Here is a 24013-nt window from a genome sequence, read left to right as displayed (position 1 = left end):
TGATGTCAGTCTAGAAATGAAGGTGTGCCTGATCTAGTCCATGGTCTTTACAATTACTTGCTATGCATCAGAGAGCTGGATAATGACTAAGGATGTTAGAAGAGTTAATGCCTTTGAGTTGTGGTGCTAGAGTTAAGTCTTGAAGATACTATGGGCCATCAAGAAAACAAATAGGTCTGTGTTAGAGAAGGTGAAACTAAATTTCTCCTTGGAGGCTTTGAAGCTCCATCTCTCATACATTGGTGTGTGGCCAGGAGGGACTGGTGCTTGAAGAAGGACATCATACTCAGAAAGGTGAAAGGACAGCACAGAAGAGGAAGACCTCGGATGAGATGAATAGATTCAGTACCTAGGGCAATCGGAGTAGTTGTGTCAGATTCAGTGAGACTGGCTCAGGACAGGGCAGGCTTCAGAGCTATTGTACATAGGGTCACTAAGAGTTACAGGCAAGTTGATGGTACATAACAACAACATAATCCTAGCAAGAGCAGTATTAGTTGATCATGTAGCATTTCTGTGTTGAGCTTTTTAAGGAAATGCCAAACTGCCTTCCAGAATGGTACCTCCACTTTTAAGATTTTAATCTTCCTATCAGAGTATTCTGTGAGCCTCACGCTGGGAAAGTTTATTCACCATGCTAACGAGTCCACTGTCAGCATTTGTCAATGCATTCCCTAGACATTGCTTTCATGATTGGGGTTTTCCACCTCTGAGCTCTTTCACACTTAAAGCCAGATATTTAGCACTACATTTGTTTGGCTCTTCTTATTATGTTTTTCTGTGAAAATATACCATACTTTACTCCTTTTTATATCATCTGTGCTTCACATTACTTGGAATTGAGAGCGAAGAGCAGCATTTTGCTATCATAGACTCACTCAGTGTAAAAGCTATTTTCCTTCCTCTAACAATACTGAAAGTCTCACTTTTGCACCCGCAGCATGTAAAATACCCAGGAATACTTACAACCACATCTTTGTGTTACTTTTGTTCTTCTTCCTCTTACAGTAATCAGTACACTGATTCATCTATATTTTCCAGTCATATCTTTTGGAAAGACTGTGGTCATTTAATGTTATCCATTCTGTCTGAGTTGTCAGAAACATTTAGAAGCACAAATTTTCTTCTGTAATAAACTGTAGCAAAGAGTTGCCAATTAAAAATTAAGGACAAACAAATAAAAAGGATATTAATCAGGAAGTTTCCTTTTGAATTCTCAGAAGGAACATCTCCCTCTCCTAATTGTCAGTTTCAAAGACCTTTGGGAATAACGAGTATATCCCCGGGATGCCAACACCCAATTTATGGGATCTTTTTGCTCATTAAATGTGACAGTTATCATTGAGTGCCATATTGTAGAGAAGGTTAATATTCTGCTAAAAAGCACTCAGCCTGAAATGAGGCAATCATTTTCACAGTAAACTACAAAGAAGTAAATTAAGTGCAATTCACAGGCTTAGATCTGACCACCTGGTCAGCCCCTATATTTTACAGCTATATCTCAGTTCTCTTGGTACCAAACAGTTGGGAAGAATGTGGATTTGGTGTTAATTATAATCAATTTGAATCAAAATTATCTTTGTATTTTTTCACATGGCAAGTGGTGCTGTATTAATTTAGTATCCTTTGTATTGTTGACTCCTTAATATAGCACATTAGCCTTACCCTTAAAAACTTTTTCTTTGCATATCATCTTTACAGACATTTAAGTAGGCACATGTATTCACGTACATGCAAGCAAGATTTTGCGGAAGATTATTCAAAATGACTGGAACAGTACATTGACAGAGAACTGGCAGATGTGCAGGCTAGGTTTAGAAGAGGCCATAGCACTAGAAATTTATAGCCAATGTTAGATGGATCTTAGCTGAAAGCAGAGAGTACCAGAGGAACATCTTATCTGTGTCTCAATGACTATTCAAAGGCATGTGACTGGGTGCATCAGAAAATATTGTGGCTAATATGTGCTTCATTTATTATGCAAAAGCGTTTGATTGTTTGGACCATAACAAACAGTGGCTGGGGAGCTCTGGTGGCCTAGTGGTAAGGAGCTGCAACTACAATCCCAGAGGTGCACGGTTCAAATCCACCAGATGCTCTGCCGGGGAAGGAGGAACAATCTCCTCCTGTACCAGTCAGATATTATTTGACGGTACACGCACACAAAAATAATAAAATAAAAATTAAAAACAAACAGTGGCTGACTCTGAGAAGAATGGGAATCCCACAACACTTGATCGTTCTAGTGTGAAACCTATACTTGGACCAGGAGGCAGTCGTCAGAACAGAGCAGGGAGACACTGCATGGTTCAAAATTGGGAAAGGCGTACACCAGGGATGTGTCCTATCTCCATACCTTTTCAATCTGTATGCAGAACAGATCATCCGAGAGGCTGGGCTCTATGAGGGGAAATGCAGGGTCAAGATTGGTGGAAGTTCTGTCAACAACCTGTGTTATGTAGATGACACAACCCTGCTTGCTGAAACTGAGGACCTGAAGCGCTTGCTGCAGAGGGTCAAGGACTGCAGCCTTCAATATGGATTGAGGCTCAATGTCAAGAAGACAAAGAACACAGCATCAGGATGGATGGTGAAGAGATTGAGACTGTTAACAACTTTAATCTGTTTAACTCCACAATCAACACTCTTGGCACCAGCAGCCAGGAAATTAAAAGACGTATTGCAATGGGAAAGTCTGCTGCTAGGGACCTCTCTAAAGTACTGAAGAGCAGTGGTGTCACTCTGAAGACTAAAGTGCGTCTGATATAGGCTATGGTCTTTGCAATCACTTGTTATGCATCAGAGAGTTGGACAATGACCAAGGAGGATAGAAGGAGAATTGATGCCTTTGAGCCTTGGTGTTGGAGAAGAGTTTTGAGGGTACCATGGACTGCTAAGAAAACAAACATATTCATCTTGGAGAGGGTTAAATCGGGCTGCTCTTTGGAGGCAAGGATTCTGAGGCTTCATCTGACATACTTTGGTCATGTTATAAGGAGAGACCAGTCCTGGGAGAAGGACATCATGCTTGGGAGGGTGGAGGCCAGGCGCAAGAGGGGAAGACCCTCTAGAAGATGGATTGATTCGGTGACTGGGGTAATCAGGATGAGTGTGTCGGAGACAATGAGATTGGCACAGGACAGAACAGAGCTTAGGGCTGTTGTACATAGGGTCACTATGAGTTGGAAGCGACTCAAGGGCACTTAACAACAACAACAACAATCTTGAGAAGAACGGGAAATATCAGGACACTTAATTGTGCTCATGTGAAACCTATTCTTAGACTGGGGGCAGTCATAACAGAGCAAGGGAACACTGCATGGTTCAAAATTAGGAAAGGTATACACCAGGTATACATCCTGTCTCAGTAACTTTTCAACCTGTATGCGGAGCATTCAGGATGCTTGACTTTATAAGGAAGAATGTGGCATCAGGATTGGAGAAAGACTTGCATTATTCAGATTACGCAACCTTGCTTGCTGAAACTGAGGAGGATCTGAGATGTTTACTGGAGAAGGTTAAGGACTGCAGCCTTCAATATGGATTGAAGCTCAACATCAAAAAGACAAAAATTATCACCACTAAGCCAATTGGCAGCATCGTGATGGACTGAGAAGAGATTGTTAACAGCTTCAGCTTACTCTGTTCCACAATCAACACTCTTGGTACCAGTAGCCAGGAAATCAAAAGAAAAATTGCATTGGTGAAAATCTACTGCCTGGGACTACTCCAGAGCCCTGGAGAGCATTGGTGTCAGTCTAGAGACTCAGGTGAGCCTGATCAAAGCTATAGGCTTCACAGTTATTTGCTATGCATCAGATAGCTGGACATTGACTAAGGATAATAGAACAATTGATGCCTTTAAGTTGTGGTACTGGAGGAAAATATTGAATATATTATGGACTGCCAAAAGAACTAACAAGTCTGCCCTGGGGGGGGGGGGGCGGGTGAAACCAGGCTGCTCCTTAGAGGCAAGGATTTGAAGCTCCATCTCATATACTTTGGGCATGTTTCCAGGAAGGACCAGTCCTTGGAGAAGGACATCATGCTTGGAAAGGTAGAGGGACAGCACAAGAAAGGAAGACTTTAGATGAGATATATTGATTCAGTGGGTGGGGTAGTTGGGGTAGGTGTGTAAGAGACAATGAAATTGACTTAAGATAGAGAAGGGTTCAGAGCTCTTTTCTGGAGGGTCACTGGAAGTTGCAAGTGCCTCAAGGGCACATGTATTTTTTCTTTTTTTACCAGAGTTGTTTAACGTGATTACATTGCTATACTGTTTGTTCTGTTGTTGGTTGTTTGTATACTTCTCTTATACATGGCCTACTATACTTCTGTGTGTTTGATTATGAACAGAGCTTAAAGTTTAGGCTTTTCTACCTCTATGATTTACTACTTTTCCAAAGTATACTGCAGTGATTATAGCTGAATGTTAGATCATTTCTTTATTATAACCAACTATCTTATAAAGGGATAAACTTGGAAATATTAAATTCTGGTATTTTTTCCCCCATATACGGGGAACTCTAGTGGCAAAAAACTGTGCTGCAATCCCAAAGGCATGCTGTTGGAAGCCACCAGCTGCTCTGTGGGAGAAGGATGGGCAGTCTCCTCCCATACGATTGAAAACCAGCCAGAGGGCCAACTATGGGTCAGTCCCAACTCTATGGTACACAACAACAAACAACAATACAGTAGAAACACTGCTTTCTGACATTATCTAGACTAACAGTGTCATATTAAAAACCTCAGTAAACTTAGAGAATCACTTTAAAAGAAAGCCTACCTGCCGTATTTTAACATTACTGTTGTTATGTACCTTTGAGTCAAAACCTCCAGTGGAATTTGAGGCAATATATTGCATTGGGAGATTGTCCATCTTTCTCCTGCAGTGCAGCTGGTGCATTCAAACTGCATGCCTTTGGTTTAGCTGCACAATTCCTTATCACTAAAGCCACTAGAGCTCATACAACATAGAAATCAACATCTCCTTGCCTATCATTTGATAAGGAATCTAGGCCATTTATCTAGACCTTTGCCGACCATTGATTCAACTTTGCCATCTTTCTTGAAGCACACCCATAATGCAGTGTCTGCAGTGGAAAAGACGTTTGCGAAGTAGTGTTTAGTTAGTATGCATCTAGATTTTTGTTATGTGATCTTTTAAAACTGTCACACATACCTAGTTTGAGTGCATTACTATCTTACTGAAATAGTCACAAACCAAGTTTTGCTAGGCAAAGAACACAGCCCCTCTTTTGCAAGTATGCAACAAATACGTATGTGGGCATATTGGCATATTGGGAGCTAGCTTTCCCATTCTTGTCATTCTGTACAAAATGGATAAGAATAGTTAACATTAATCGATCCATTAAGAAAGTTTTTTAGTATACAGTATGTTCACTGTGTTTTGAAACGTACTCATTTTCTGCTGCATGTTGTTGATTGCCATCGAGTCAAGCACGACTCATAGTGACCCTATGAGCAAAAGGCCTGCAGCCTTTCTAGAACTATCATATTTATCACAGTTCATAGAGCTTCCAGAGGCATGCTGTCTAGGAAGTGGATGCCACTCCTGCTTCCAAGCTTGTTTTAATTGGGGAGCTCCACCAAACACTGTCCACCATGGGGAACCGTTACGCCATTTGACACCCCAGTGGCACAAGGATCAGCATCACAGCAACCCCAGGTTACCTCAAAACAGCTTATTGACAGAACCGTACTACATAGATCCATAGAAATAACACAAAATCAAAAAAATAAAATTCTGCTTTCCAAGTAATATTAATTGAAAGCTGTATTTTTTGCCATTTATATATACAAGTGATTGGTTTGAAATTGCTTTTGTCAGAAAATAAGATAAAATTTGCATTTGATAATTAAAAAGAAATGAGAGATCAGTAAATTTGGAAAACAATTTGACAATGTCTCCTAAACTTGAACATATTCCTAACATGTGTTGCAACAATCCCCAACAGGAGACGGGCTTGGGGAGGGGAGGGAGAATGTGGGTGAGAGTGTGTGTGTTCCCTGACAGAGGTGTGGTGTGGTGTTAAGTGTCCTCAAGGTAGAATTCACTCAGAGTGACCCTCCAAAGATTTTCAGAAGCTGTAAACCTCATGGGACTTGATGCTTTTCTTTCTTCCTCGGAGAAGCCAATGGATTTGAACTACATGCCGTTGTGCTCGCAGCACAGCTCCTTACCATTGAGCCACTAAGCTCCCTAAAATACATGTATAAGGTTTATACTATATTTATTTTACAAAAAAAATTAATTGGAGGCAGCCTGATTGCCTTTCAATAATAGAAAGGATATGTTGCAATGTCCTTAATCAGTAGAGTATTACATGCAAAAAATGAGAATTAAAAGCAAATATATAGCACTAGTAGTGAATGTCACTAACCTAATGTTGAATTAAAGAATCCAGATGCCCTTCCCCAACCAAAAAAAAGGCATATCATTTTTATGATCAAAACCAGACATAAGTATGTCATAGCATTAGAAGTAGAATGCTAAGTACCTTTTGTCAGCAAAAAAACATAAGATGACTTCTCATGAGTTCTGGAAATACTTTAGCTTGGTTTGTTTGTTTTCTTTGAGTATGTTCCTTTGAGCTGTATACTTATGATGAGGGGGGAAGTGTATGATGTACTTTAAAAGTTATTAAAAAGAAAGGAACTATGACTTTATCAGATGGAACTAATATTAACAAGGTGACCTTTGTAATAAAGATACACAGAAATGAGTTGGACCCTGGAAAGGATTTCAGAAGCTTTCATTATGGAATCTATCAAAAAAGGGGAAAAAAAACAACTTAAATTTTAACATCTGAAGCTAATTTAGTTATGATAACTCATTTTAGCCCGTTTTGTTATATTTTGTGTGTTTAGTATTTGAATTATGAAACTACTGAGGATTATTGAATAAGCATTTAATTATAAACCATAAATCATTTTATCCTGATCCTCTATAAAGCAATTTGATCAGCCTCTTTATTTTTAATTCAGTTTTAAAACAATTTTTGTGTGGATGAAATACTATTTGAAAATTGAACAAAAATGTGTTTCTTTGGGCAAGAATACACAGTAGTAATTAACATATTTTTTTATTTAAATTGCACATTTTTTCTTCTTTTAATTTTATTATTTTGTGTATGTATACCGTCAAATCAGGTCCAATTAGTACAGGAGAAGATTGCTCCTCCTTCTGCAGCAGAGCATCTGGTGGATTCAAACTGTGTACCTCCGGGATTGCAATGCAGCTTCTTGCCTCTAGCCACCAGAGCTCCCTAAATTACCCTATTTTTATATAATACCCTTATACTTACAACATTCATGTCTTCTGTTCCTTTGGCTTGAAAGGGAAAAGAATTATGAAAATATTCTGGAATGCATTTACTCAATTTATACAATAACCAACAAAAATCAAATGTGTATTAGAATCCGCTCAAAAGAATGGGGAAGAGGATAAACCATTTACTCATGGGAATGACTGAATTTAGAAGACAACTTCTTTTCATCCAATTATAAAATATATGCTAGCCTAGCATATTATTATAAAAACAGCAAGGACAAAGAAATATTCAGTTGCTATGTTTATTAAATGTGAAACAAAATTATACATAACCTCAGTAAATATTACTTCCCTCTTCAATGAAATTTTAATTGGATGCTTGATAATAAATAAAGAGGAAAGTCTTGATTTGTCAAGAAAATAACAATTCTTCTGTTGTTTTGTTGAAGACTTAGCGTGGCTCTTCTTGCCTCTTGTGATAATTCCCACCAATCACAGGGGGGTGTTTTGGGCCATTAAGTCGGCACCATCCCTTAGCTGGACCCTCCAGCAGTTTTTCAGAGGCAGTAAATCACAAGGGAGGAGATTGTACATTCTTCCCCGGAGGATCAGTTGGTAGATTCAAACTGTGTGCCTTTAGGATCACAGTGCAGTTTCTTACCACTAGGCCACCAGAGCTCCCCAAGTTATTATTAGGTGCTGTCAAGTTTACTGTGATTGACTTGTAGCAACTCTATATATGATAGATGAGAACCTTGCTTTGATGAAAGTATAAATATGGCATGCTTGTGACCTACTCAGAGGAACATAGAAAAGGTACATGGCACTTTTAACAGTGGCACCATAAAAAGAAGGTATATGAAAAACCCAGATAGGGATCGGTCAGTTTTGCCATTCCATTATGTTTAAGATGGCCAACTGAGAAGTAGAAAGGGAGACTCTGTGCCATAAAGAAACAAAATCTGTCCTTCAGACCTCATTTCCTGCACTGAATCTCTGAGAGAGTATGCACTACAGTCCCGAAGAGGCAACATGAAACAGAAGAGAAACAAGCAGCAGAACCAAAAGTTTGGCATGAGACAGCACTGTGGGCTTACTGCAGTGGAGCCTGAAAGCCGAGCTCTTCAGGACACCACTTGCTAGAGGAGACTTAGTGAGCAGAGCTAGAGGAATTTTGTAGCACATGCCTAAGCAGCAGTGAGGCCGAGGGCCAGAACACTACCCAGAGAGTCCTTCTGTAAGCATGGCTGAGGAGCAGCCCTCACCAAAGAACTGTGTTCTGGATCAGTCCCGATCCTGAATCGTAACCTGTGAATTCCACATCATTTTCTGTCAGCCTTCTTATATGTTCATTTCAAAATGAGAGCATGTTCTTTTTTTATTTTTTTACATGACCATGTTAGGAATTACCAAATAACTATGGAAATAGGAATGCAGTCTGACTAGTGACTAGGAATGTAAAGATTTAGCCTACAAAGAAAGGAGTATATTTAATATACATTAGTATGACTTAATATGGTTACTGCTTTGGGCATGTGGCCAGGAGGGACCAATCCTTGGAGAGGAACATCATGCTTGGAAGGGTGCATGGACAGCACAGGAGAGGAAGACCCAGCATGAGACGAATGGAGAAAGGGGATTATGTCTGTCCGAGTCAGTGAGTCTGGCTCAGGATAGGGCAGGGTTCTGAGCTCTTGTCACTATGAGTTGCAGGCAACTCAAAGGCACATAACAACACATTATATTATATATAGTGTTGGATTCGCTAGAAGGGAGTTGCTTATGGGAGACTTCTTTGGCTGTGATTGAGGATGGTAAATCTTATTCATTGCATTTTCATCTTTCCTAAAAGCAGTACCATAATTTTTTAAAAAGATACACTTTAAATGCAAGTGTCTGCCTTACAATCTCTAGTTGATAGCTTTGAATAAATTTAGTATTGCTACATCAAAATATTTAACATACTCCTACTCTTTTCTTAGGATTTGGGACTTGGAAGGAGGTCAGACGGCTCATTTTGTTCTTCGTTCTCCTGGGATGAGTGTGTGCTGGCATCCTGAAGAGACTTTCAAGGTTAATATTTACGACTTACACTGCTCTTATCAAGCTGAAAAGACATACACAGATGTGATAACATGTACACCTGCAGGAGAAAAACGATTGACTTTTTCACCTCAAAGATTCTAATTGGCAAAAACTGCATTTGGATTAGTTTGGAAATCTCTAACGTAAAAGTTTCTAATTGTTTTGATTTGGCAACCATCATCCCCAAATGGCAAGTAGCAGAGTTTCTTTTTCCTGCCCTTTGCTAGATTACAATCTGAAAGTATTATTGATGGCAACTTGTTACAGTCACTTTATCAGTCCATCTCCTGGAGGGCCATCCTTTCTTTAGCTGACCGGCTACTTTTCCAGCCATGGTGATTTTGTCCACAGGCTGCTCCCTCCTGAAAGCATGCCCAGAAAATGTAAGATAAAATCTCACCATCCTTGCCTCTAAGGCCCATTCTAATTACGCTTCCTCCAAGACAGAATTATTTGCTTTGGTAATCCATGAGATACTCTGTACTTTCCATCACTGGCACATTTCAATGTTGTTGTTGTTTAATGTCGTCGAGTTGTAGACGACTCATAGTGACCCTATGAACGAACAGCCTGAGCACTGCAATAGCATCAATTATTCTTCTGTCTTTATTTATGGTGAAACTTTTAGATGTATACAGAGCAATTGAATATACCGTTTCATGGACTAGACACAACTTTGTGCTTAAACTGATGGCTTTCCTCTTTAGCACCTTTCAATCTTACCCATAACTTCAGAGAGTGTAGAAGTCCCTGCTCTAAATCACATAAAGTCAGAATCCTAAAATCGTCTTTGACTTCTCCCTATAAACATGTCAGACACACTTTCTCATTCATGTACTTCACATTCTCATCCTGTAAAATGAATCCCTATAGGTATTAAGTTAAGTGAATGTTTGTACGTCTTTAAAAGAGTACCTGCAAATATACAAATGCTTAATTTTTAGCTGCTTGACATTTTGTACATTATTATTACTACTATAAAAATTCAGTGGTTTTTAGCATTTTGCCATATCAAATCAAGCCCAGACTTGTGTCCTGCTCTGATTGACTTGATGAAAATAAAGCAGACAGGCAAAGCCAGAGAAGAAACAGTTACATCCATGGTTACCCATCTCGGAATTCTTATGAATGTCTTAGGCCATATGTAGTTTATGAAAGAGGCCATACAAGCTAGAAAATCCAAAATGACTATGAGCAATACCTGAGACCAGAGATTTCCAGAAACTAAGCTTGCAAGTCTTGTAAACCATAGTGGTGCAAATGCTAATAGCAGATCCAAAAGTCTGGGATATAAATTAACTGACAACATCTCAGTCTCTGAGAAGAAAGAAGGTAAAAGTGGCTAAATGAAGTGAGATTTACAACCAGCGTTTGTTGTTCTTCCTCTGTAACAGGAACTGTGCTGAATGCATTGGTATGTACTTATATTTCCATTTAATACCCAAAACACTTGCAGGTCAGTGGAATTATTCAATCCATTTTACAGAAGAAATAAGTGACACACTCAGAAGTGGAATAATTTGCTGCCTCACAGATTTGAACTGGGTCTGGGTCAAGGACTACACTGTTCTGTGTAACATCAGCTGCTTCTTCCATGGAAACTGAAACAAAGTGCATAATATGATTCGTATCTCTGTAAGGTCCTAAAGGCTTGTGATGCCTGTTTAAGTAGGATTGTCATTTGGAATTTATCAGACTTGAAAATCTAGATTTATTTTATATTGTTGTTGTTTGCCATTGAGTGGGAACCGCTCCAAAGCTGACCCTCCAGCTGTTTTTCAGAGGCAGTTAATCACATGGGAAGAGATTTCCTATCCTTCTCCAATGGAGCAGCTGGTGGATTCAAACCACATCCCTTTGAGATTGCAGCACAACTTCTTACCACTAGGCCACCATAGCTCCCTGATTTGTCATAATTTATTCATTTCATGGATAGATATAAAATCTATGATAACTTCCTTTGAACATCTTAAATCAGTGATCTAAGACCCTACATGTCCCAGAGTAAAGCTGTGCTCCACAGGATTTTCAGTGGCTGACTTTTTGGAAATCACCAGGTCATCTTCTGAGGTACCTCCAGGTGATATTAGCCTCCAGCTTTTTTTATTAGTAGAGGAGCAGATTAACTGTTGGTATCACCAGAAATTCCGTATCTTAGTTAAGGAAATATTGAAGTAATGTTGCTGCTGTTGTTGGTGTGCCGTCAGGTCAACTATGACTCATAGTGACCCTGTGAACAACACTACTGAACTTTGCCCTATCCCAAGCCAACTTCACCATCTCTGACACACCTGACCTTTTTGTGGCAATCACCATGTCAGTCCTCTTCACTCAGGTCTTCTTTAATAGTAACCAGTATTGCTGGAGTGGTAATTATGTATCAACTATTGTAATATACGTGTTTTACGAATTGTTGTTGTTCTTATTAGATGGCACAGAGTTAAGTATGGCTCATAGCAACCCTGTGAACAACAGAACCCTGTCCTCTCCTCTACCATCCACACTACACCCAAGCACATTGCTGCAGTTACTGTGTCAGTCCACCCTGCTTGAGGGTCTTCCTCTTCTTCAACATCCCTGTGTCTTTCCAAGCATGATGCCCCTCTCCAAGGAACAGCATCTTCTGGCAACATGCACAGAGTATGTGAGATGAAGCTTTTATCTTTTGCCTCCTAGGCGCACTTTGGCTATACCTTCTCCAAGATTTATCTGTTTGTTCTTTTGGCGTCCATGGGATGTCGGTATTCTTCAACACCACAGCTCAAAAGCATCAGTTCTTCTGTTGTTTTTAGTTATTGTCCAGCTCTCAGATGCATAGCAAGTGACTGAAAAGACCATGGTCTGCATCAGGCACACAAGCAGGTTTCACACAAGGGACACATTAATCATCACAACAGCCCTTGCAGAGTCACAGTTCTTATCTTCACGTCTCCATTTTGGAAAAGAGGAAACTGCTAATCAAGGTCCTGGAACTTCATCTTATCATTGAGTTTGGGGCCACAGGAAGCAGCCTGCTCTAGCCTGTCTCTGTTCTTTCCGTTATGCCAGTCTGTCTTCCATTCTGAAACTGTATTGGGCTTGGTAACACATAAGTACATCTTGATTCTCTTTTCAAGACAACATAACTTAGTGTTAACTTTCTCCAAAATAAATCTGAAACTGATGCTTTCTTTTGAGTCGGCATACATCATCACTTAAAATGGCACCTAATTTTTATGATTCTTTTTCCAGTTTTCTCTAAGATTTTCTGAATTGGCTATTTTTGTCTAGGTTTTTCTTCTTTCTTTGGCATATTATCCATGGGTGATGTATGCAGATGTTTAAGTTGCATGGAATTTCTGACTGCTTCTCGGCTTTTGTTGGTGAGATAAATGGCAGTGCCTTGTTTTTCTGTCTTTCAGCTGATGGTCGCAGAGAAGAATGGAACAATCCGATTTTATGATCTCGTCAGCCACCAGGCTATTTTATCTCTTGAATCAGAGCAGATACCACTAATGTCAGCACACTGGTGCTTAAAGAACACTTTCAAAGTTGGAGCTGTTGCAGGCAATGATTGGTTAATTTGGGATATTACTCAATCCAGGTACTCCCATCGTATATTTATATTTATTGCTTGTGAGAAATCAATCACTGCTGTTAGATGATCCATAGAGCTATCCTTTTATACTTGAGCCTCACTTAGAGCAAAATCACATCTCTCTCAGAAGAGCCAGGGCTGTGAGGTTTTGCGTAACAAAAATGTGTTACCCACGCTCTGCAGGTTTACTAGGGAATAAATCAGAAAGAACCGTGCGTAGAAGGAAATCTTTGTTTACTTATGTCAGGAGTGTAAGAAAAACACTGACCTCGTTGAGGGATGGTGTCCTGTAATTCTCAGTCATGTTTATCTCTTATATTTTATCTCTTTTAACCTAGTACTTATTTGAAATGTTATTACAGTTTAGGTACATTGGGTATTGTGTCCTTTAGGGGGGAAATACCTTTTAAATCTTAAGTTTACCTTGCTTGCATCTTAACACATAACTCTTAAAATGTATGATGATTTTCTTTTAGTTATCCTCAGGAGAAGAGACCTGTCCACTTAGACCGAGCCTTCTTATTCAGGTAGGATATCATTTCTAGAGGAGTTCTAATCTGATTTTGTCAGTTAACTTACATTATGCTCGGCCAACACTAATAATACGTTCATAATCCTTCTTTTGTACTGAAAAAATGTTTTTTTATTATTTCATAAATTACCATTTTACTTTCTTAACTAAGTTTTTGCTTTTGTATTTTGGTCTAAGGGATGGAGTGATTTGTTTTCCCAGTATTTTCAGCGCTAACTATGTTGCCACTTTGATAATTGAGAGCATACTCTTCCTCATCTTTTCTGTGTTAATATGTAAATGTAGGTCTAGCTCTCTGTATGCATGTAAACTTTATTATTCTTTTATTTTAAATGATAGCATCCTCTATGTTAGGTGTTAGTGAATTCTTTTTCATTTACAAGTCTACTTTGTACTTTTTCTGCTTTTGTAATATTCCATCATACAATCTAAGGTGCTTTCAGCTGTAAATACCAAATCCCGGGTAGAAGGGACTGAAAACAGCAGAACATGTGTTATGTACTCACTCACTCATTGCCATTGAGTTGAAACCAACTCATAGATGACCTCCAGCACGTTTTCAGAGGCTGTAATCGCACAGGAAGAAATTGCCCAATCTTTTTCCTTCAGAACACTGGTGAATTCATATTGTTAGCCTTTGGCTTGACAGAGCAGCTCCTAATCTGGTGGGCAACAGTGGTTTCAGTCAAAGGCATCATGATAAAAAAGACCATTTTCAGAAGCTGTAAAATCACCATGGAACACAGTTCTGTCCTGATAGACAGAATTACCATGAGTCAGAAATATCTCAAAGCAACTGATGGAACTTTGCTTTAGCTGTTGTTGTTTTTTTTAAAAAAAAATTATTGTTATTAAAATTATACAGTGATTTTTTTTTTGGTGGTGGGGAAGCATCTTGATAAATGCAGCAAAATAAACTGAAGATGTCGAGGACTTAATTTTACTTGAATTTACAGTAAATACCCATAGAAGCAGGAGTCAAGAAATCAAACATGCATTGCATCGAGAAAATCTGTTACAAAGGAACTCTTTAAACTAAAAAACAAAGATACCAGTTTGAGTAGTTAGGTGTAACAGACCCAGGTCATTTTGTTTTCATCTACCTCTGATGCATAAGAAAGCTCGACAGTGCATAAGCAGACGCAGGAAGCATTGATGCCTTTGGATTGTGGTGTTATCATAGAAAAAATGAACCTGTCTTGGAAGAAGTACAAGCAGAGCTCTCTAGAAGCGAGGATGGCAAGACTGGTTTCACTGACTCTGGACATATTACTTGAAGAGGCCAGTCCTTGGAGAAGGACATTCTGTGAGGTGAAACAGAGGGTCAGGAGAAAGGAGGACAATTCCCAAGGAGATGGATTTCAACAGGGATTGCAGAACAGACTCAAGCACAGCAACACTTGTGGGGCTAATGCACGACCAGGCACTGCTTTCTTCTGTTGTGCACAGGGGTCTTTGAGCCGGTGCTAGCTCGACAGCACCTAACAATCTCTACTGACTTATCTCCCAAGAAATTGTAGGACTTGTACTCCTCAAACAAAAATAATTCAACCAAATATAAGCAAACTAGAGATGCTTGTAAGCACTCTTAGTTCACAAATTTGAATGAATGTACATTTTAAAATTCATAACCTATAGTTCTTGAAAGACGTCTGGAAGAGTCAGTCTTGGAGTCATTTAGTCATCAGTGTGTTCAAGAGCGCAGACCATTTGTGTCTCCCCTCTGCCATCCTTAATAGGATGGCCCTGAACTTTGTGCTTTGTCATTAAAGGATGACTGCAGAGCCACAGGCATCCTTGCTTCATACAGAGTTGCCCAAAATCAAACAAAAGGAAGGAGAGGTCGCTTTATTGGCAGTTGCTTTGATTGGCTTAAAATGTTTGTGTCTCCTCTTAGAGAGCTGGGCCCACAACTACATGAATAAAGTTAAAATTCAATTAATATGGTAGAAGAGAAGATGGCTGTTCTACAGGGAGCCAATAGCATCTGCCAGACATAAAAGTATCAACTAGATTTTTACTCACTCTTTGTCAAGGAATCATTTCTTTTTTCTCATATCTCCCCTTTTGCACTCAGCCTTGAGAATGTCTTGGAGCTTCGTAAATACTTGTTGGTTGGCAGATATATTGTCCTGTTGTCCAGTATTCCTTGATGCTTCTATATTCTGTGTCATCCCAAGGAATGTCATTAAGAATGTTAATGTATTTTTAAATGGATTGTATTCTAAATTCTTTTGTATCTGTTTGATAATTTGTTTCCTCACACACACATTGTATGTATTCTCCTTGATTGTAAGAAACAAAATAATATACAATAAGCCGTTAAAAATACTTACAAAATGATAAAACAGTTTTTACTACTTCCCTAGAATTCTGTATAGTTACCAGCCTAATTGAAAAGCTATATTTAAAAATTCAGAGTTTAAAAGGTGTAATTTATTTTATAAAGAAAGAAAAGTTTGTGTTTATCTATAGAAAAACTGTACTCTTTTTTTTTTCCCATCTTTCATCATAGGTGGTGCTCAATTAATGAAAACTTATTTGCAACAACTGGCTATCCTGGCAAAATGGCGAGTCAGCTTCAAATTCATCATTTAGGACACCCTCAGGTAATGTGGAAGTGTTTTGTGGTGTGTTTTGTGATTTGTCTTTTCTACTTTCCCACCAGTAACTTCACCTTTTAATATATAACTCAAGAAATGTATTAATGTCTCTGAATGTCTGCTATTACGTTAGAAAGGAAGGCAACATACTTAATTATGCTAATCATTGGTAATTAGTGTTGTAATCCAAAATGTGTATGAATGATTGAAAAACCAATGATTTATAAGCCTTACCTCAAATGAAAAATAAATCAATAGTTAAAAGAATAATTGGGGGAAATGTTCACCGCTGAGCTGTATTAGTTATCATAGAGTAATTCTATATTTTACCTATGAGGAAGTTTTTTTTTACATTGTTCCCCTGATTTCCATAAAGAACGTTAACTTATCAGTACTTTTCTTAATTTTGAAAGTCGTTTTTCTTTATTCACTTTGGAGCTTTATCGTGCCTTTCTGCTTCCCACATTTTATAGCCGATCCTCGTTGGCTCTGTAGCGGTTGGATCTGGTCTGTCCTGGCATAGAACTCTCCCACTGTGTGCCGTCGGAGGAGACCATAAGCTGCTGTTTTGGGTGACTGAAATATAACATAAATTTTTTCTGTACTTTAGGTCCTTAAAAGTGTGTATTTTTAGTACAGATTTGGGGAAATTTCTTATTTTTATATTAAATATACTATGAGCTTTAGAAATATCTGACTTGTTGCTTTTGTTAAATAAAATCTTAGTGGTTGGAAAAATTGTTTTTCTGCTCGGTTCTCTGTATTTCTTTAAATTATTATCTGTTAAGACTGTAACTGACTCATCAAGCCACTTCGCCAAAGAAGAGGTGATTAAGGAAAATATAATGCTTATTGTGTTGATACTTTTCATTTCTACTACTTTCCAATACTGGGAGAACAGATGTTGTCATTGTTGTGTGCCATAGAGTCAGAACCGACCCATAGCCAACCTCCAGAATGTTTTCAGTGGCAGTAAGTCACATAGTAGGAAATTGCCTATCCTTCTCCCATGGAGCAGCTGGTAGATTCGAACCACCTAGCTTTGGGTTTGCAGCACAGCCTCTTACTACTTGGTCACCAAAGCAGGGTATATATTCTGTTTTCTAAATTTCATGGACACATATATTTACAAAAAGAAAATAAAAACTCCTTTCACTGTTACTGTGGCAGTGGTTAAATTTATATATGTGTGTATGTATTTATTCTCTACAGTAATCTTTTTTAAGTTTGTTTCCAGTTGCTTAAAATTATAATTTTTTCATGTTTGTCACCACTGTGTTGTCTTATATGCAGAAGAATAGTATATCTGGTATATAGAATTAAACGTTTATAGTTAAATACCTTTAATAACTTCTCTAGAACTTTGCCACTTGTAGAAAAATAATTTTGGGAAAGGAGAATTCTTTTCTTTTCATTGCTCTTGTTGAGAATATTGTTGTAAGGTTGCGATGAGTATCAACAGATTTGAACCCTTAGCTGTCCTATGCCGTCCTCATCACCTCTGGCACACTAGTGCCCATTGCTGCAGTCACTGTGTCAGTCTTACCTCCTCGAGGGTCTTCCTCTCTTAACACCATTCACCTTTCCCAGCAGGCTGTCCCTTCCAAGAATAGCCTCTCCTAACAACAAGCCCAAAGTATGACCATCTTTGACTCTAAAGAGCACTTTGGCAGCACTTTTTTGCAAAACATACCTATTTGTTCTTTTGGCAGTCAGTGTTCTATTCAGTACTCTTTTCCAGCACCACAGTTCAGAGGCATCAGTTCTTCTGTCCTTTATTGTCCAGCTCTCAGCAGCATAGTAATTGAAAATACCATGGTCTTAATCAGGCATACCTTGGTCCTCAATCTGATATCATTACTCCTCAACAATTTGGATAGGTATCTCACAGCAGACCTTCCTAATGCAATATGCCTCCTGATTTCCTGACTACTGACTGTGGATCTAAGTAGAATGAAATCATTGGCAATTTCAAACCAATTCAGCAGTTCCTACATATCCACTGACTATGGTTATATTTTGAGCTATGAAGCCATTCTTCACTTTTTCCTTCATTAACATAAATTAACTGGCCCCTAAAGTTCCTCTCTAATCTTTCAGATTGCTGTTGTCAGTTTGATCCCAGATCAAAGAATAATTGCCTTGAACATTGTACACAATGTTCAAGGCAATTATTCTTTACTAGTTAAGCTAGCTCTTGTTTTGGTTTTAAAAACAATTCAGAGGATATTTTGGGAAAACGTAAGTGTTTCTGAGATGGCATTTACTTGCAATAAAACTGTTCCCCTTCATAAAGATAATTGAAATCCAGTTTATGGAAGACAGACACATAATATTTTGTGATACATCATAATACAGTCAGTCATATATAGAATTAAATCACTCCAAACTACATTCTTCAACTTGAAGTCTTCTCTGAAGTTCTATTTCCTCTTATAACACAAAGAATCACAGTGTCGTGGGGTTACGGTGAGGAATAAATTAAATTAGGATAAACAAAAACACTGAGCGTGTGTCTACCATATGCAGGTCAGAGTTTTTTAGATATTATTAATTTCTCAGAAATGTATCATTTTTTTATTTTTGATAATTTGGATATTTCTTTCCAGTTAGTGGTCACAAGGAGCTCTGGTGGCATCTTGGACTGAGCTGACAACCAAAAGGTAGCAGCAATAGATGTATAAGAATTATTCATCTTAACATTAATCAGAAAAGTAAGGAGATCATCCTTTGATTGAGTGGATTTAAAAATTGTTGTTTTGCAGAGTTGCAGATTAGAGAAATGCTGAATTCTCATGAGTAAGGACTTGTCCAAATTATAAAACCTGTCTGGTTAAATACCTACAGGGCTGCTATTTATTATTAGGGGAAGCTTCTCTAAACACATGTAATTGCTGGATGTGGTATAAATATCACATGGAGGTGGTGGTGGTATGTACCATTAAGTCAGAACTAACATATAGCTGACCCTCCAGCAGGTTTCTAGAGGCCATTGATCAGATTGCAGGAGGGGTAGACTGCCCATCTTTCTCCTGCAAAGTTACTGAAGAACTTGAAACATGTGTCTTCGGGTTGGCAGTGCAACTCCTTACCACTGTTCTCCCAGGGTTCCCTGTTAATACCATATTGTGGTGTACATATAACCATAGCTGTGTTAAAAGGAGTAAAGAAGTATTTTCCTCAAAAGAAGAAAATGGTGGTCCCATTTGCAAGTTAAATAGCAGTCCTTTGTTACTATAGACATTGTCAAGAAATGTCAGGTATGCTTTTATCTTTTAATTTGAGAAGTGAAATACACTTTAATAAATTTCAGACCTCTTAACCCTCCTTTCTTTACATCTCACACTCAGTATTATTGTTTCCTTATTGTTTCCCAACTTCAAGTACCATGAAGTGGTGAAATACTTCTTTTTCTTAGTAAACTTTATTCTGAAATATGTTTAAATTGAGGAGAAAGGCCAAAGAAAAGGGTTTAAGTGAAGAATTACTTATTCTCACTTCCTAATTCCCATTAAATAGCATGTGAGTGTACATGTATGCACACATGCCAGTTTTCATTTTCCCATGTTTGTTAGTACATCTTACAGGGTGTTTCTTCATTGAAAATAAGTGTTCCTGAGTGTTGCTTCACTTACAAACATTGTGGAAAGTTGCGGGGTGGGAGAGAAGTTGTACTTGTGTTCTAGAAATTTATTATTTAAGACTGTTGAAGAAAAAGTCAGGATATCACGAATCTGCAAGATGTCAGAGCTAAGTCCTCTTTCAAAATGATAGGATCATGAGTCCCATTTTCACTTTTATGGTTTGGCTTTCATATTGAGAACGTTTCAGTGTCTCTTCCTTGCCAGAACACAGAATCGCACACCCATGCACTCCACTTTGTTCCTTTCTTGGTAGTTTGTGGCTGCATATTGACACTGACCTAGAAATGTTCTCCTGTAGCTGTTTTAAATCTCATGTCAGTAGAGAAGCAGTTGAAATCTGGTTTGCACATTTGTATCTGGCTTTTTTTTTTCAATTGTGCAGAATCTAACATTTTTCCAGAAATACTGTGTAGAGCATTGAATTATTTTACAAAAAAAATCCATGTATGTGTTGTAAATCCTAAACTCTGACTGTGGTTATAATCCCATTTGGGAAAGGATTGTATGCCTTATGTTAACAAGGCACAGAAAGTGTCAATTCTGTTGAGAGATAGAAAATTAAGCTCAAGCTAGCAAAGGGGAAGAAAGGAGAAAGAGCGATCCCAAGGGCATGGGGATTTCTCAGTAACAATAACAGAAGCCCAGAAGGGACAAAGACCTTCCTCCACAGCCAGCAGAGAAAGCCTCCCTGAAAGCTAACTCCCTGAATGCAGACTTCTGCCCTCAGACTGTGAGACAGTAGGTTGTCATAATCATCCACTGCTACTGGTGGCAGCATCACCGGAAAAACGAGCACTTTCTGAATGTGAAGATACATGTCCAAGACTAATAATTCTAAAGAGAGAATGGTGTAGGATATAGCAAACTTAGGATCTCTTGTCCATACGGTTGCTTTGAGTCTTGGTTGGCTTGATGACAAATAACAACAACAAAAAAATGTACTTTTTTGAGAATATTTCTCAAGTTTCTCAGAAGCTCAACAAGTAAAACTCAGTTTAATCCAGGGAGCCCTGATAGTATAAGCCATAGGGAGTTCCACTGCTAATCCAAAGGGCATGCATCTCACAGTTCAAATCCACCAGCTGCTCCCTGAGAGAAACTTTGAGTTTTGTACTTTACCAGTAGCCACCTTAATCATAGTACAAATGAAAGTTGCAAAGGAAAATGACCATTATAGTGATCAAAACTTTCTCCTTACAAAACATATCCTAGATCAGATGGCTTTCTTGTGGAATTCTATTGGATAATTGGTACCAATGCCATTTAAATACTGTCAAAAGAGAAAGATTTCCCTAATTATTCTGTGAATCAAACAAAACCTTGATACTAAAACCAGAAAAATACCACAGAGAAACCACCGGCCAATGTGGCTTATGAATATAGATTTAAAAATCTTAACAAACCATTACCAACAGCATATTAAGAGTCATACACCATGACCAAGTGGTATTTATTCCAAGAATACAGGGATGATTCAACATTAGCAATCAATCAACACAATGTACCACATTAATAGAGCAAAGCAAAAAATCACATGATCATTTTTCTGTTTAAAGAAAGTGGATTTCATAAAGTCCAACACTTTTTCTTGGTTACAACACTAAAGATTGGAATAGAAGGGGAAATCCTCAAGACGTGAAAAGTCAACAGCCATAATTATATACTTAATAGAAAAAGTTTCCTCTTTGAAATTAGGAAAAGGCAAGTATGCTGGCACGCCTGACTTCGTTCAATAGTGTTTTAGAAGTCTTTGCTAAAACAAACTCAGACTCAATGCCTTGGCCTCACAATCAACTCATAGCTGACCCTCCAGTGGATTTCTGTGGCTGTAAATTTCACTAGATGGAAGTGCTCATGTTTCTTTTAGGGGGCTGAACCTTTGGGTTAACAGCAAATCCCTAGGGAGTATGCCAGCAGAGCAATAAGACAAGAAAAAGAAAGTTATCCACACTGGAAAGTGTGCAAAATTGTCTCTAGTTAAAGATGACACCCTACATACAGAACATGCTATCGTGTGCCATCAAGTTGGAACCAACTCCGCTGACCTTCCAGTCTGTTCGCAAGGGAAGAGATGACCCACTTTCTCCTACAGAGAAGATGTGGAGTTCTGCTAGTGTACAGGTTAAGGAGTTGTGATGCCAACTCAAAGTCATAGAATATATATCTTGTGTTTGTGTATGTATAAGAATCCATAAGAAAACTTTTAAGAAAGATCAATAGATAAGTTAGGTGAAAGAAAGGGAAATGTATACTAAGGGTATAATGAGACATTTTACTTAGTATAAAACAATGATTAGATGCAATCAAAATATGATTTGTAAACTTTCACTCGAAGTTTTTTTAAAAAGAACAGGAAAAAACTTTGAGAGCTAATAAAGGATTTTATCAGAGAGTACAGGGTCAACCAACAAAAATAAATTGTTTCTGTGCACCAGCAATGAGAAATCAGAAAAGTGAATTAAAGGAACCATGTAATTTACAGTAGCATCTAAGAGAATAAAATCCCTAGATATAAACCTAACCACCAGCCACTCTGGAGTTTGAAAAAAGCATGGATGTGACCTTAAAGTCCAAGGTGCATTTTACCCAAACTATAGTAGTTTTCCGGAAACCCTATGAACCTGGAGACAAGATAAGAGACACCCAAGCGTTGAGGACTCTCCTTCATAGGGTCACTATGCACTTAACAATAACATCAACATAGAGATCAGTTGGCCCAGGGGACAGAAAGCGATGCTATCAAGCCAAAGGTGGGTGACTTTTAATCCGCAGCCCTCGGGCCTGTCTTTCATTGTTTTTGTTCAAACATTCCTCTAGGTCATATAGCCCTGCCATACAGAGGTAACTTGTGGTTGCTGTGAGGCTGAACACTGTGACACTGATGTGTCAAATGCGTTAATGGCTGGTTACCCAATGTGGACAGAGAGTGGGGTGGAGCTCCCTGATTAAAACAAGCTTGGAAGGAGGAGCGGCATCCACTTCCGTAATAGCTTGCCTCTGGAAACCCTATGAACCTGGAGAGAGGATGAAAGGCACCCAAGCGTCGAGGACTCTCCTTCATAGGATCACTATGAGTCACCTGCGACTTGACGGCACGTAACAACAACAACATTGTAGTTTCAGGCCCCTCTTATCCATGTGAAAGTTGGACAATGAATAAGGAAGAATGAAGAGGACTGATGCCTTTAAAATGGATTGCCAAAAACTATTAAATATACTGTGGTTTGACAGAACAGACAAATCTGTCTTGGAAGAAGTGCAGTCATAGTACTTAGAAGCAAGGATGGTAACGGTGGCGTCTCACATGTGTTAGCCATATTTTCCTGACAGGACCAGTCCCTGGAGATTGACATCATGTTTGGAAACATCCAAGGTCTACACATTGATGATCAACTGATTTCCCCACCCCCAAAAGAATGCTATGTCCATTGTGTGAGAAAAGAAGAGTCTTGAACAAATGGTGCAGAGGAAAAATGGATGCCCCCCAGGCAGAAAAATGTAATACAACCAGTGCTTCTATACCCCAAAACGAAATGGAATTTTAAAAAATACTCACCTGCCATCAATTCAGAACCAACCTGTAGCTTACTGTCCAGCAGGTTCTGAGGCTGTAAATCACAAGGAAGGAGATGGCCATTTTCTCCCATGCAATGGCTGGTAAATTTGAACCAACACCAAGAGGCACCACAATCAACATTCTTGGCACCAGCAGTCAGGAAATCAAAAGACAAATTGCATTGGGAAAATCTGCTGTCGGGGACCTCTCCAGAGTACAAAGAAGCAACAATGTCAGTCTAGAGTGTAAGGTTCTCCTGATCCAGGCCATAGTCTTCGCGATTACTTTCTATGCATCATAGAGCTAGACAATGACTAAGGATGACAAAAGAAAAATCAGTGCCTTTGAGCTGTGATGCTGGGGAAGAGTCTTGAGCATACCGTGGACTGCCAAGAAAACAAATAGGTCTGTCTTAGAAAGGATAAAAAGTTTCTCCTTGGAGGATAGGATTTTAAAGCTCCATCTCACATACTTTGGGCATGTGGCCGAGAGGGATCGATCCTTGGATAAGGACATCATGCTCAGAGAGGTGGAAAGACAGCACAGGAGAGGAAAACCCTGGATAAAATGTATTGATACAGTATCTAGGGCAGTGGAGATTGGTGTGTTGGAGCCAGTGAGGCTGGCTCAGGACAGAGCAGGCTTCAGAGCTATTATAGGGTAGCTATGGGTCGCAGGTGACTCAACAGCACATTATAACAGCAACAACAAACAAGAGGCCT

General features: G+C 38.8%; 1 protein-coding gene across 1 annotated transcript in view; it reads left to right on the top strand.

Annotated features, from left to right (window-relative positions):
- Positions 1-16822, top strand: part of NUP37 (nucleoporin 37kDa) — a 75777-nt gene extending 58955 nt beyond the window's left edge. Inside the window, exons 5-9 of the mRNA XM_006888541.1 lie at positions 9277-9367; positions 12781-12962; positions 13433-13483; positions 16004-16097; positions 16565-16822. Coding sequence (XP_006888603.1) covers positions 9277-9367; positions 12781-12962; positions 13433-13483; positions 16004-16097; positions 16565-16678 — 532 coding nt within the window. The 3' untranslated portion in view covers positions 16679-16822. The remainder of the gene's footprint in view (positions 1-9276; positions 9368-12780; positions 12963-13432; positions 13484-16003; positions 16098-16564) is intronic.
- Positions 16823-24013: the final 7191 nt, after the last annotated feature.

The sequence above is a fragment of the Elephantulus edwardii genome, unplaced genomic scaffold (genome assembly GCF_000299155.1).
Source record: "Elephantulus edwardii isolate Elephantulus edwardi_28Jun2011 unplaced genomic scaffold, EleEdw1.0 scaffold00068, whole genome shotgun sequence".
In the NCBI taxonomy this organism is placed as follows: Eukaryota; Metazoa; Chordata; class Mammalia; order Macroscelidea; family Macroscelididae; genus Elephantulus; species Elephantulus edwardii.
The sequence above is the reverse complement of the archived record's forward strand: the minus strand, read 5'-3'. Positions and strand labels throughout refer to the sequence as shown.